The sequence below is a fragment of the Perca fluviatilis genome, chromosome 18 (assembly GCF_010015445.1).
Source record: "Perca fluviatilis chromosome 18, GENO_Pfluv_1.0, whole genome shotgun sequence".
NCBI classification, from domain to species: Eukaryota; Metazoa; Chordata; class Actinopteri; order Perciformes; family Percidae; genus Perca; species Perca fluviatilis.
In genome coordinates this window covers 24,406,071-24,419,095 of record NC_053129.1, presented here as the reverse complement: position 1 = coordinate 24,419,095, position 13,025 = coordinate 24,406,071, and the positions used below count along the sequence as shown (strand labels likewise).

General features: G+C 38.7%; 2 protein-coding genes across 3 annotated transcripts; both read right to left on the bottom strand.

Annotated features, from left to right (window-relative positions):
* Positions 1 to 1,295: 1,295 nt before the first annotated feature.
* akirin2 (akirin 2) lies at positions 1,296 to 5,249 on the bottom strand. Its single transcript, XM_039782704.1, has 5 exons — positions 4,735 to 5,249; positions 3,610 to 3,741; positions 2,861 to 3,010; positions 2,700 to 2,771; positions 1,296 to 1,923 (listed from the first exon to the last, which is right to left on the bottom strand). The coding sequence occupies exons 1-5, from the start codon at positions 4,904 to 4,906 to the stop codon at positions 1,913 to 1,915; spliced, it is 537 nt and encodes a 178-aa protein (XP_039638638.1). The 5' UTR covers positions 4,907 to 5,249; the 3' UTR covers positions 1,296 to 1,912.
* A 1,516-nt stretch (positions 5,250 to 6,765) lies between these two features.
* On the bottom strand, positions 6,766 to 11,025 carry cnr1 (cannabinoid receptor 1). Of its 2 annotated transcripts, none has more exons than XM_039782880.1 (2): positions 10,655 to 11,025; positions 6,766 to 9,921 (listed from the first exon to the last, which is right to left on the bottom strand). In XM_039782880.1, exon 2 carries the CDS (start codon positions 9,874 to 9,876, stop codon positions 8,467 to 8,469), a length of 1,410 nt encoding a protein of 469 aa, XP_039638814.1. In that variant the 5' UTR covers positions 9,877 to 9,921; positions 10,655 to 11,025; the 3' UTR covers positions 6,766 to 8,466. The 2 variants fall into 2 exon arrangements, with proteins under 2 accessions (XP_039638814.1, XP_039638815.1); XM_039782881.1 differs by having other exon boundaries at positions 10,660 to 11,025.
* Positions 11,026 to 13,025: the final 2,000 nt, after the last annotated feature.

Here is a 13,025-nt window from a genome sequence, read left to right as displayed (position 1 = left end):
TTTCCTTGGCAACATGAGCAAAAGCCCGACTGGGACTGATTAAAATATCACATCCAACAACAACGTTTTTTAAGCCAAGGACCCTTGATTTAAAGACAGACGGAGCAGGGAGCCCCTTCTACATATTGTATACAATTAAGTTGCATATTAAACTGGCCCTACAATAACATGTAGGGCGGTCTAAAGCATTTATACCTTTTTAGTGCATAGAATACTAGCTTAGCTATTCAAATAATTGTTGTGGGCATGATTTTAGAAATAATGTTTTAATATTAAACATACAGTGGCAATGAATCCTCTAGGATTAATTGTATCTGTGGATGGCTACCTTAGGTCAGTAAGCTTTAAGTTTTACGTTTTTTTCATAAATAGGCTGACTTATGTTTGCTAATATGTTAGATTCATGTTAACACGTTTTTAAATTTAGAAAAAAAAAAACTTAAAAAAAATGTATTATTTGGTGCCCCCCGCAGTAACTGAGGACCCCTGTTGAAAATCTCTGCTCTAAAATTAAATTTTAAAAACTGAACCTTAATTATAATTTGAGCTGGGTGATTTTGATATGCTCCTTTTTAAAAGACCGCTGCATTTTTGGATTTAAAGCCCACCCAAAGCGCGAGGAACATTTCTTTTGTAGAATATTGAAACCTGGACTTTAAAGCCATGATGGTGTTAAATTTAGCTTATGACTCAGGAGGAGGTCCTGATAATGCTTTTCCAATACAACCTAAAACTTGAACCTGCAATGACCCTGCCCTTTTTCAGAAAAGTGGGTACACATTAGGCTTACTTTGTTAAATATTTATAGTCCTCTGATCAACTTCCCACTCGACACTGCACTTCCTTGTGTCCTCAGCAATACACGTGCAAGTGTGAAGTTGATTGGATGAACGCATATTTAGATATGTGAAGGTCATACATAAACAGGAGATTCCTTGCTTTTTATAGACATAGTTGAAGTTTTCGGCCTATTTCATAGCCACTTGCCTGAATCGTTGTGAAATCAGATGCCTTGCATATATCGGTCTGGAGCTTAAACAATTTCCTAAAGAATAAACCCCAGGGATAACTGTTGACCGGAAGGTCTGGGATTTATCACAAATAATACAGGACATTTTGTGAAATTTTGTTAATGGGACATTTAAGACAAACTAAATTCCACTCACCTTCATGGCACTGTGGTGGCAGCATGAAGAAAACTGAAAAGCTTTTGAGATTTGTCCGATCCTTCAAAAAGGTCATCAACTGTGGTGACTCAAACCGCGTAGTCAATAACAGAAAAACCATGCCAAACATTAACATTTGTGTAAACACTTTATTGGTTTGCTTTTCTTGAATCAAAAGCCCCTTTATACCTACAGCAAATAGAATCATGAAATTTTGGTACAATGAACAAAAGTCAAGCAAAAAAATAAAAAAATACAGTGTATACAAATGTAATTGCCAGTAAAACAATGCTGAAAAAAGCCAAGATGCCTGTTCCTGGGGTCCAGTCTAAAGGCGGTCTTGGTTCGTCCAACTCTTCAATGTTCAATCCCTTTTCCAAAAATGTACATATAGAGAAGCTGCACAATTAACATCCTCTCTGTGAAATAACTAAATTTGACAAAAAAACTGAGTAAAATCAAAAAGGCCAAGTGTGTGGTGGCAGTCAGCCTTTTACGAAGGCATCAGAACAAAGCCAAATAAATATTGACACGGCAGTTAAGAGGCCACTGGTAGAGTCACAGAGAGTCCTTGAACAAGTTGGCAGCAGGAAGTCCTAACTCTGGCAGACACAGCAAACGTGGATGCCACAAACTGAGTCCACATAGAGGCGATATAACACAGCTAGGAGAAAAGTCCAACTAGACCCACAAGTCCCTGGAGTAGCTTGTAGCAAATTGTATTCCTCAATATCAGACGCTGACACTCAGGAAACATCTGTAGAGGACAAACATGGCAACAAGAGCATGAGGACACTTCAATAATACATTTGTATAATACCACGAGATGGCTTCAGAGCTCATCACTGTGACTTTACACTTTGTGTACTTTTAAAAATTAATGTGGCAAAAACAAAAGAGTGTTGCATTGACTTCAGAAGAAATCCCACTGTCCTTTCCCTGGTTGTAATGGACAATCCCCCAGTAGAAATAGTGCAGCAGTACAAATATATTGGGACTGTGATCGACAGTAAACTGTGCTTCGAGTCCCAGGTTGATGTGGTGTGTATAAAAGCACATCAGCGCATGCACTTTCTTCGTAAGCCTTGCAGTTTCAATGTCGATACTGTTTTTATGAAAATGTTTTACTTAAAAACTGCAGCAGGAAGTAAAATTTGCTAGCCCCCTACACCAACACTGCATTGGCAAACACCCTGCCCATCTTTAAAGAAAAAAACAGCCCTGAAAACTCACCTTTTTGAACCAGCTTTCCACAGCCCAGGCTCCTAACTATGTTTTTTTTTTCCCTTCTTTCTTTGTGATCTTTTATTCTGCTCTGTAAAGAGACCCTAGCCCTATTCGACTAGTATTACCAGGGGACCTATTGTGATTTAGAAATGAATAGAATTTCACAATTTTAAAAACGTTGGAAAAAGCAAAAACAAACTAAAAAAAAAGGCGTCAGAAAAGTGTTTTTTTCAAGGTTGACCAGAAGACAGCACAAGGGTTAAATGTATTTTTTAGCAGCCGATGCTACAAAATAAATATACTCACAGCTGGCAGGCTGCTCTCCAAACCTTCGCATCAGTTGATCATGCGTGAACTTGACAAACGCATCATATTGCTCTGTTGGAAGAGTGAACACTTATTGAAACACAGTATGGATTACGCACTACAAATTGTTTACTATGCCACTTAAAAAATAAAAATCATACCGGCAAGCTTTGTTGTCAGTATCTCATCGTACTCCTCACGGATTTTGTCCTCTCGCTCTTTCAGCAGTCTTTCACAAATCATCCCAACTTGTCTGAGGGAAAATAAAGGCTGCTCTTTTCTGGTGGGAGATGAGGCACCTGAGGACGTACCTGTTGTTAGAAGAGTTAAAAATCATGCAATTAATACCACATTCATGACATTATACGCTGAAACAGCATTGCAATGTGGTCATGCTCATATTGAAGAAGAGATTACATTGAAATTGAATTGTCTAACTTTAATGCCAAGCAGCAGGTATGGCAACATATTTATGTTCCTCATCTATCTGCGATACCTGGTGTACACTGCCCCTTGGAGCATCAGTCCATCTGACTTTTTCACAGAGTGAAAGTGAAAAGGATGAGGGGGCTTTCCATCTCTACCAATTATTTTTCTCTGGGAGTTGGCTAAGGATAGGAGATTCCCCCTTGTTGTTGGCAATTAAAAAAGGGAACAAAAAAACATAACTTGTTGACATGGATGGATATGTTTAGTAGCCTAAATTATAAAGTGGTGACAAGATGGCATTTAGTCTAAATATCAGGCTTGTAACCATGTACGGTGGCTAGTTAATAGTATCCACGTTGTCATCCTAACAAGGAACTAAAACCAACCAGATTACAAACTTGCGTTTGAGTTGATCAGTAAAATGATTTGTGAAAACGATGGCTTTGTGAAAACTAGTCAATATCATTAAGATGGGAGCTACCTGGTACAGCAGATCCACTGTGAACATTCTGCAGGTCCAGAGGACAGCAGCTGTCTGCCTGCTGGAAGGTATCCAGGTGTCGTCGTTTCTGCAGCCGCTTGTACTCCTGTTTGATGTTGTGTAGAATTTGCTCTAAAACAGAAAGAAAAACATTAGCTCCATTATATCGGTGAAATCTTCACACATAAGTGCTGCACTTGTATGGAGAAGTACGGAGAAGAATCCATTGCATAATTCACAAATTTAACAATTTAATGTGGCCTTGCTGATGCAGTACATCATGACCTTAGACATTTAAAGAGACAGTGTAAATCATTCTCCAGTTCAGTGAGCATCAAATACTGCATACATGTATTAAGCAGGCCTGTACACAATAGCATCACAAACCTTACTTTCCTTATTATTCCCACACTGTACTTCCCCAAACCACTGTCAACTAATACAAAAAAAAAACACATTACATTCATAAAAACTCCTATAAAAAAATAAATATAGATAAAGATTTACATTACATCAACAATATATGTTAACCGACAGGGAGTTAACAATACTCAATTACCTTAGCAGATTAGCTACGTGTGGAGTTTTGTTTGTTTCATTTTCTTCAATTGCAATTACGGTCTTACACAACATTGATATTAGCTTATTTCACATTTCATCATGTAGCTATATTTTTATACCTATATTTTAACTTGCACTACTTTAGGTCTTAGAATCTCATCTAGTTTTTACTTGTGCTTTTCTGTTTTTAAACTAATTTAATTAGCATCGTTGGAGGGAGCCTGACACCCAAGACTGGGACTAGCTACAGATGGAAATTAGCCTTTGGGCTATAATCTGGCACTTTTACGTGTACTGCTGTACATGTTCATTAAATGTGCATTGTCCTTAAATAATAATAAAAAAAGAAAAAAAAAGAAAAAAGATTGTCAGTTACAATGATCGCTTCTGTAACTTATCTGTTGTGTATCTGACAATAAACTTGTTTGAACAACACCACAGACACCGGTAACGTTCCACACGGGGTAATGCTAACATTGTCCAGTTTACAATAAAAAGTTGTTTCACCATACATAATTTGGGATTACATTGACATAACATGTGGATTTAAATTCCTAACGTTACCTGTGGTGAGTCTGGACGACACTTCCCCGAACGGCGAGGGCTCCATACGCAAATATTTCTGAGGTGATGAGACTGGAGACATGATCGGGGCGCACCTCCTTCTTTTAGGTGAAGCCTGGTTCATTAGTGGATCAAAGTCCAGAGTCCTTTTAAGAGTAGCCCCACAAGCCATCACGCTAAAATCTGTCTAAAAAACCTAAAACGGAAAAGCTAAAACTCCCTGTTATTTGGGAAAGTCGCTGACCTGGGCCCTGTCGTCTGTGTTGCTAGTGCTAGCTAATGTTAGCTAGGTCAAACGGCGGATGCAATTCCGGGCAGCAGACTAATACGCACTATTTTCGTCTCTCGTTGCCTTCTGCTGATAAATCTCATGTAGATCACGTTACTGAATATATATTGAGATAATATGGCCAAAATAATCTAGGGTAAATGTTCTATAAAATCAGATGATTGCAGATTTTGCTGCACTAGTTCCGAGTACTAGCACCCACAACGGTTCACTAGTTTATAATATTTCATTCCGTTCAATATGATCGGCTATGAGCATGCGCAAAGAGACTGTGGTATGCTGGTACTTGTAGTTTTTGTGCCCTTTCGGGCGCATTGTTTAATTAACTTGAACACTACATTTCCCGAGGACCTTGAAACGATCGCTTTTTTCAAATTTGTTTTGTTTGCTAACAAGATCAAAAATCCCCCAAACCACCTCTAAGTTTCACTTTCACCAAAGATGCTCTATAACTAAAACTAAACCGTATCTAGGTTCACTTGAAACGTTTGTTAAAAGGTATTTTCAAACGTATAAATGCAAAAAAAAAACGTAATAAAATGCATGGTCAGATTTTAAGAAGGAAATGAAAGTTCCACAAAAGACAAATAGTTCTGCGGTGGGGGGATCAAGGTATGATTTAGTAGGCGTGATCAAAATAATGTAGGGCATTTTTTAAAGCTTACTCTGGCTGCAAAACTCCCTGTCTGTCTCGTAGTTTTTGTTTTGAAACAACCCCCCACCCCAGACATTTCCCTTCCATCATTACCCCTTCCTCAACCACCCCTGTACACAAACATATTTTGAACTGTACAAAAATGGAGGAGGATGTTCTCCAGCCAAAAAGAGCAAAACATTGTAGGACTATAGTAAACTGTATTTGTTGTGTTATTATTCTGCAGGGTAGAGTTGAAAAGTTTACCAAATTTATTGGACAATATGAACAAAGTGAATTTTTAAGTTAAGTCAAGGTGTTATACTTTGAGGTGTAAGTGCTATTTTGGTCCCATCTAGGTCTGCAACAAAATATTATTTTCATTATTGGTCAATCTGCCAATTGTTTTCTCAGTTGTTTGTTTGGTATATTAAATGTCAGAAAATGTGAGTAGCCTATAGTTTAAATGAAGACTTTTATGGTGGAGTAAATCCGCCTAATGGCTTTTCGCAGATTGGAGTATTTGGTAGAGAAATTAACAAAGCCCTGTTGACATCTGTGTGAACAGATGTTGCATCTTCCTACCCATCTAAGCCAAGAGATAAAAAAAAAGAACAGAGCAGATGTTGGTGTCAGAGGATGTAGCATCTTGCAAATTGTCACTATCGGGATTACGTAACCACAGCAATACTAAGAAAGCTAAAAATCTTTTTTTTAATTATCATATTTTTATATATATATTTTTATTTTTTTATTTTTTAATATTATTTACTAACTTATTTATTTTCCTCCGAGACGATTGTTGGTTAAGGGAGGAGGGAGGGAGGGGATTTTATGACTGTATAACAACCCAAAAAGTTTTGAAAAAAAAAAAGAAAGCTAAAAATCAATGTGTAGAAATGTTCTCTTTCCTCCGAAAGGCTGCCACTCTAAACAATGTAAGATTTACCACATGGGGGCACTAAAACATCACTAATGACTTTAGGTTGCTGTCAGATCCGGATTTGGCTCCCTCTCTCTTGAATCAGTGATTGTTGGATGAATTAAGCATCATGTACTGCAACCTCCTGTTTCCCTTCATCAAATAATCAATCAAATAACTGCAGGCGAAATGACAACCAGCTGCAACTTTATTCAAAAGTTTGAAAACAGCAATACTAAAAACACTTGACTGATTGTGGTTTTTAAGTCCTCATTAAGCCACCACTGTACAGAAGCCACTTGACAGTTGACATTTTGATCTTCAATACTCAATAATACAAGAGGCAGCAAAGCATACTGATAAACAGCTGTCTGGATAACTTTACAACACGATAAATGTCTAGAGAACAATTGTGCTGTGAGATTTCTAGATTAAAAGTACTACATCATCTACTAGAAAAAAACACATCTTCTTAGATTATTTTACAAGTTCCGTTGTCGGGTATCCACACAATGCATACACACAGACTTCCATCCAAGTTACCAGCTAATGAAAATACCCTTGTTTATTTGTTTAGATAAGTAAAATTAACAGCAGACATATCTGTATTTAGAATTACGCCAAAAGTACTTCACTAGGCCTGTGCATGGGTTGCTTTTATTTTCCTAAATGATGCCCCGCTGCAACAGTAGCACTAAAACAACTCACTGCAATGATCAAACGGCTTGGGGTTGGAAATATATCACCAAGTCACAAGGTATCACGCACATACAAGGCTGAATCCAGTAAAATCATACATTTGATGAAAGCAGCTATAGTCAAAAAACACTTCAGTTTGTTACAGTAGTGACCAGCACACTGCGTCCAAATGCAGTTTTGATGTGTTCAAGCTTTGGTCAAAAGCTTGTTGTTGTTGTTGTTGTTGTTGTTGATGTTGGCTGTATAGCTGAAGGAGTGGATTTGAACACGTTATTTTGCAAGAAAACACTGTACAGTTGTTAGGTATACATTTGAACAAAGACACATTACTCTAAACGTCTAACAGCTAGCGGGGTAAAGAAATGGACAACAGGGACGATCGTCACTGCCACAGAAAATGCCATTCCCGATTTGACACTCAGAAGCTGTGAATCCATTTACCTCCATCTTATTAGAGTTTATTTGTGATGGTGATTAATATGGTTTTCTTATCTTGAGCATGAATCACCTCTCATTTCTCAGATAGTGATAAATATGGTTGTTGTTGTTGTTGTTTTCTTTATATTGAGCATGAATCACCTTGCATTTCTCAAATCTCTTAACACATTTTGCCACCCACTGAGTGTTGTCATAAAGAAGTACAAAAGTGACATGTTTAATGGTAATTTTGGAAATAAACAATCAGTCATTTGAACTTTTTTCTTTACCATTCCCTCCTAGAAATATCTGTATGCAACATAAAGCCTGTAGAAAGTCTGGTGCAAGACACATTCTAGATGACACAGTAAAACATCTCGAATTAAAAATGTCAGTAGCCCCTTATCCCATAAATGAAGATATATTGTTTTCAAAACCTGAATTCACAGTAAAAAAATATAATATGCCTTCACTAACTGGATATCACTAAGTCTATGGTAAACAGCAGACTTTTGATAGTCTTTGATAAATCCTTTCAAATCGTGAGTCGTTCCTATTAACTTGCAATATCATTTGGCACTTTGGCAAACCATGTACTCACAAACCAATGCAAAATAATGCAACCATTAAAGCGTCTATGTGAGGATGTATAAGTCAATACTTTCAGGAGAGTATTTTTTTCTCTCTGGGATATCTAACGTCTGCTTTATTGTGTTGAATGGCATTGTTTGGGGAGGATGACATTTACACAGTTTCTTCCGTGATGGCCAATTAGACAGCCTCTCCAGAAGTTTCAGTTGACACAGACATTGTTACTTTGGCTATTTTCACAGTGGTCTTCACACAGCTCTCTGCAGCCCTGTTGGCAGAAATGTTGGCATTTCTGTTCTGGCAGTCTGACTCAAGGCTATTATCCAACTGCTGGGCACTGCCCCTGCAGGCATGGCAGGAGCTGAGGAAGGCGCGCCGCATGTCCTTGCTCCTCAAGGCGTAGATGATTGGGTTGACAGTGGAGTTGAGCAGGCAGAGCATGCTGCAGAATGCAAATACCGTCTTGATGTCATCGTCCATCTTCCAGAAGAGGTCATAGACCATGATGGCAAGCAGTGGGCCCCAGCAGATGACCAGCACCACCAGGATGAGCACCAGGGTCTTTGCCAGACGGATGTCCATGCGTGTCTGCTCAGGGCGCGTGGTCTGCACTTTAGTCCCATCTGCTGAGTAAACAACAAGGCTCTTCTGGGAGGTGCGGCTCAGCATGCGCACAGCATGGTGGTGTGCTTTCCACAGGATGTATATGTAGGCATAGATAATGAAAAGAACCAGCACGCTGGTTATACCGATCCAGAACAACAGATAGTTCTCGTCAATCAGAGGGAATATGTCTGAGCAAACAGAATTGAGACGTTTACAGTTCCAGCCCAGTAGAGGCAGCACTGCGATGATGATGGAGATGGTCCACATCACACAAAAGGCAATGACAGCCTTGGTCCGTGTCACAATGCGCCTGTAGGAAAGAGGCCGGTGTATGGAGATGTAGCGGTCGATAGCAGTGAGGAAAAGGCTCCCCACAGAGGCAGTGAACGATGCCGTGACTCCACCCAGCTTGAAGAGAAAAACATTGGGGCTGTCCTTCCTGTGAAAGACATGGAAGTCCAGAAAGCTGTAGACAAATATGACACTTCCAAGAAGGTCAGCCACAGCCAGACTGCCAATGAAGTGGTAGGATGGCCTGCAGCGGAGGGTGCGAGACTGGAAGATGACGCAGAGCACCACCAGGTTCTCAAGCACTGTAAAGGTACCCAGAGTCAGAGACATCACAGCCACAGCCAGCTGCTGGCTGGGTGTCAGGATCATGAAACACTCCATGTCCATGAAGTTCTCCCCACATTGTATATTGTTAGTCTCATCTCTGAATGTGCTCCTGTTGCCGAACAAGTCTGTGGCATTGGTGGGGTAGAAGGGGATGCCCTTGAGGATGAGCTCCTCATCCGCAGGTACTTTGTTAGGGAAGGAGTTGCTGCGGAAAGCAGATAAGGGCTTCTGCAGAGAGAAACCCGCCTTGAAGTCTACATCATTGAGGGGGTCGTCATAGTTAGCGTCGTTGGAGCCCAGATACTGTAAACCAGAGGTAATAGTCCGGAAGGTGGTGTCCGCCACACCATCCAGCACAGATTTCATGACTGTGTCTGAGGGTAATGCTGCAGTCTAAGATGCCCGGACAACCTGCAAATTGATGACAAATATTTGATATAAAAAAAATGCCTTTAACATTAAATAACCTTCACATTATGCAAATATTTGGAAATATTTTGTACAACTGTAGATATTGTTTTTATTACATTTTATAGAATGCCTGAATTGGGCATAAACTACATTTGTTCTCTGAGAGGTGGTGTAGCTACTTATAAATACTGCATCATGCACCTTATCAACACACATACAATTTTCTTTTAAGAACTGAAAACCTACTAATAAAAAAAAACTAAAAAACATGAGGGTGATGATAAAACGCCTCTTTTTTATGAGGTGCAGAATCAGACAATGCAATTTATCTCTACCTGTACAGACTGGAACACTACTGCAAAAACAAATAAACAGCTAAAATCTAATTCAATCTATAAACAGTATATATATACAGTATATGCATGCTTAAATGTTGGCAGTCTAATTTACTGTAAGAGTAAACTATAAAAGCGGCATAATTGCTTTTAAATATTTTAAATGTATGCAGGTTTGGAAAATTCTTTTGATATTTGGCTTTTTAGAATGTCTTATAATCTATGCACGAGTGCCGATTTATCGTTGATCTGGAGCAAAAAGCAAAAATGCATTCAGGAATCCGCAATACTTTCATGTTGGGACAAAATACACACAGCATTTAAACTTCTAATAAAAGAAAGAAAACAATATTAAAAGCCGCATTTAAACATTTAAAAGAAGAAAAGTGCTTCTTCACCTTACATAATTCTTTTCCAAGTGCGCAGAATCGTCCTTCACCACCGCGCGTTAATCCAAGTCAGAAGCGCATCATCCAACCAGCACAGATCTCACATAAAAAGAGAGACACACCAGTATGCATGTGTTAGAATGAAACCACCATTATCATCATCATTATTCGTTTCTTTTTCAAATTCTATATGTAACATAAGTTTATCAGCTGTTGAAGTGTCTTCGCTCTTGAGGTGCGCTCCTGCTTTGTGGACACAGGTTGCTCCCGCGTCTCTCCAGTCTTTCTCTCTGTGTCTTCACTTATGAAGCGTCGCTCCTACAAGCCCTGTGACGTGTTTCCATATAGCTTTATCTGCCCAACCCATGAAGCTAGCGCGGTGCAAATGAACAAGGGAGACAACAGTGATGGTGGAGGGAGGCTTATAAAAAGGATCTGATTTGAATTCCCAAAGCTCCTCCTAGCAGACGATGTGCTCGGACAAAGAGCCGGCATCAACACAGCACAAAGCACCAAAAGAAACCTAGATTAAGAATAGCTTTGAATATTATCTTCCTAATTCATGAGGTAATTGTGAAGACAATTTCTACATTTCGCAGGAACAAAAAGCTGCATTTTTCCTATGCAATCCCCACATGAAGGTAACTTTTTATCTGGGCTTTTCTTTTTCTTTTCATGCAATCATAGGCAGATAGAGGCTGCAGACTTCATTGCTAGTCAGTGCATGTCTGTTTATTGTGTGAATAATTAACCAAAATGGAAAACAGAAAGCAGACTTTATAATTGTAATGTTTCCCCATTGAATAGCTGTTTTTTGACTGTGTACCTATCAAGTTTTTCACTTTCCTGATATTGTCAGATCCAAACCAATTATTTGGTGTCTGCATTTGGATGAAAATACAAAACAAAAGTGCATTTTAGAAGCCAAATATGTCATTTATACACTTAGAAATAAAACTCAGATAAGATGAGCAGTGATGTGACCACACAAGATGATTAACATATTTTATTATATGTTTTTTGTTTTTTCTGATGTCCCTTCCCCTCAGGATGAACCAGTTAGCTATCAGCACATTCAATCAGACTACACACCACCAAATTAACGAGTCAGATCCTGCTATAATTCACATTAGCAACGATACAGCCTTTGCCTGGCCTTAATAAAAATAGATTAAATTCACTGATTATGAATGATCTAATTTGCATGTATTCATTTGGCCACATCCATGCAAACAGATTTGAGTGATGTTTCTTTTTTTTTTCTTTTCCCCTTTTACACCGTCTTCCACAATGGCAGAATAAATGGTGCAGGCCAGGGAGGCAGGAGTTGAGTGGCTGCATCGTCGTAGATAAAATCAGAATAGATGCATTAATGTGACATTTGGCGGCCACAGATGACAGAACATGAAAACCTTTTGCCACTTCAGGGACTGAAATGAGGCTATAACTCTATCATCATCACAGGTGTAATTATTAATATCGTTCAGCCATGGCTGCTGTCTCTGTCTGAAATGACCAAAATGTTCTATTTCAAAAAATCAGAAGACATTTACCGTCAAAAAATGTCTAATGAATTTCAGGTTCATTTGTCTGTGAATTTGTTTCCTTTTTGTGGCAAAATTGTCTGCTGGCAGCTTGTCAGTGTGAGCAGCTGAGTTACTTGTAAATCTTCTCATCAATCTTTAGTCAAACTGAGAAAGAACACATTATTTAACGTCAGTCTGCAGGACTAGATACAGATAAAAGCTGAGCCCTCCAAACGCTGATTCAAACCTGAGAGCGGCCCAAAAATAAGAGCCCTCCTCGTTGATAACTGATTAGTTCTAGCAAAGTAACTGGCAGATAAATGCATTGTTCTAGGACACATCAAAGGACTGAGAACAGAGAAACACTGGTTCACCTTTGTTTCATCTTTTATGAAGAAATCCATATCTCTGCCACCTCCATGATGGATTTCTCTATTAATGACTATGTGTCAGGGTCCTTGTAAATTTCAGGATTATTGAAAAAAAAAACACACATTTTAATAAGGGACTGACAACAAAATGTGTTGTTTATCATTGATGCTTTAGATCACTGAAAAATGAACTTTATCCTGTATCTTCAATTTCAATTTTATTGGTGGTGTCAAATCATACCAGATGTTATCTCAGGACACTTTACAGATGGAGTAAGTCTAGACCACACTCCATAATTTACAGAGACCCAACAATTCTCCCAAGAGCGTGCATTTGGTGCAACGGCAGGTGGCCATCTGCCGCCACTGGTAGAGACAAAATAATACCTAACTACAATAAAATGTATATATACATATATATATATATATATATATATATATATATATGACATTTGGCGAGTTATTGTGGTGAAGACGAAACAG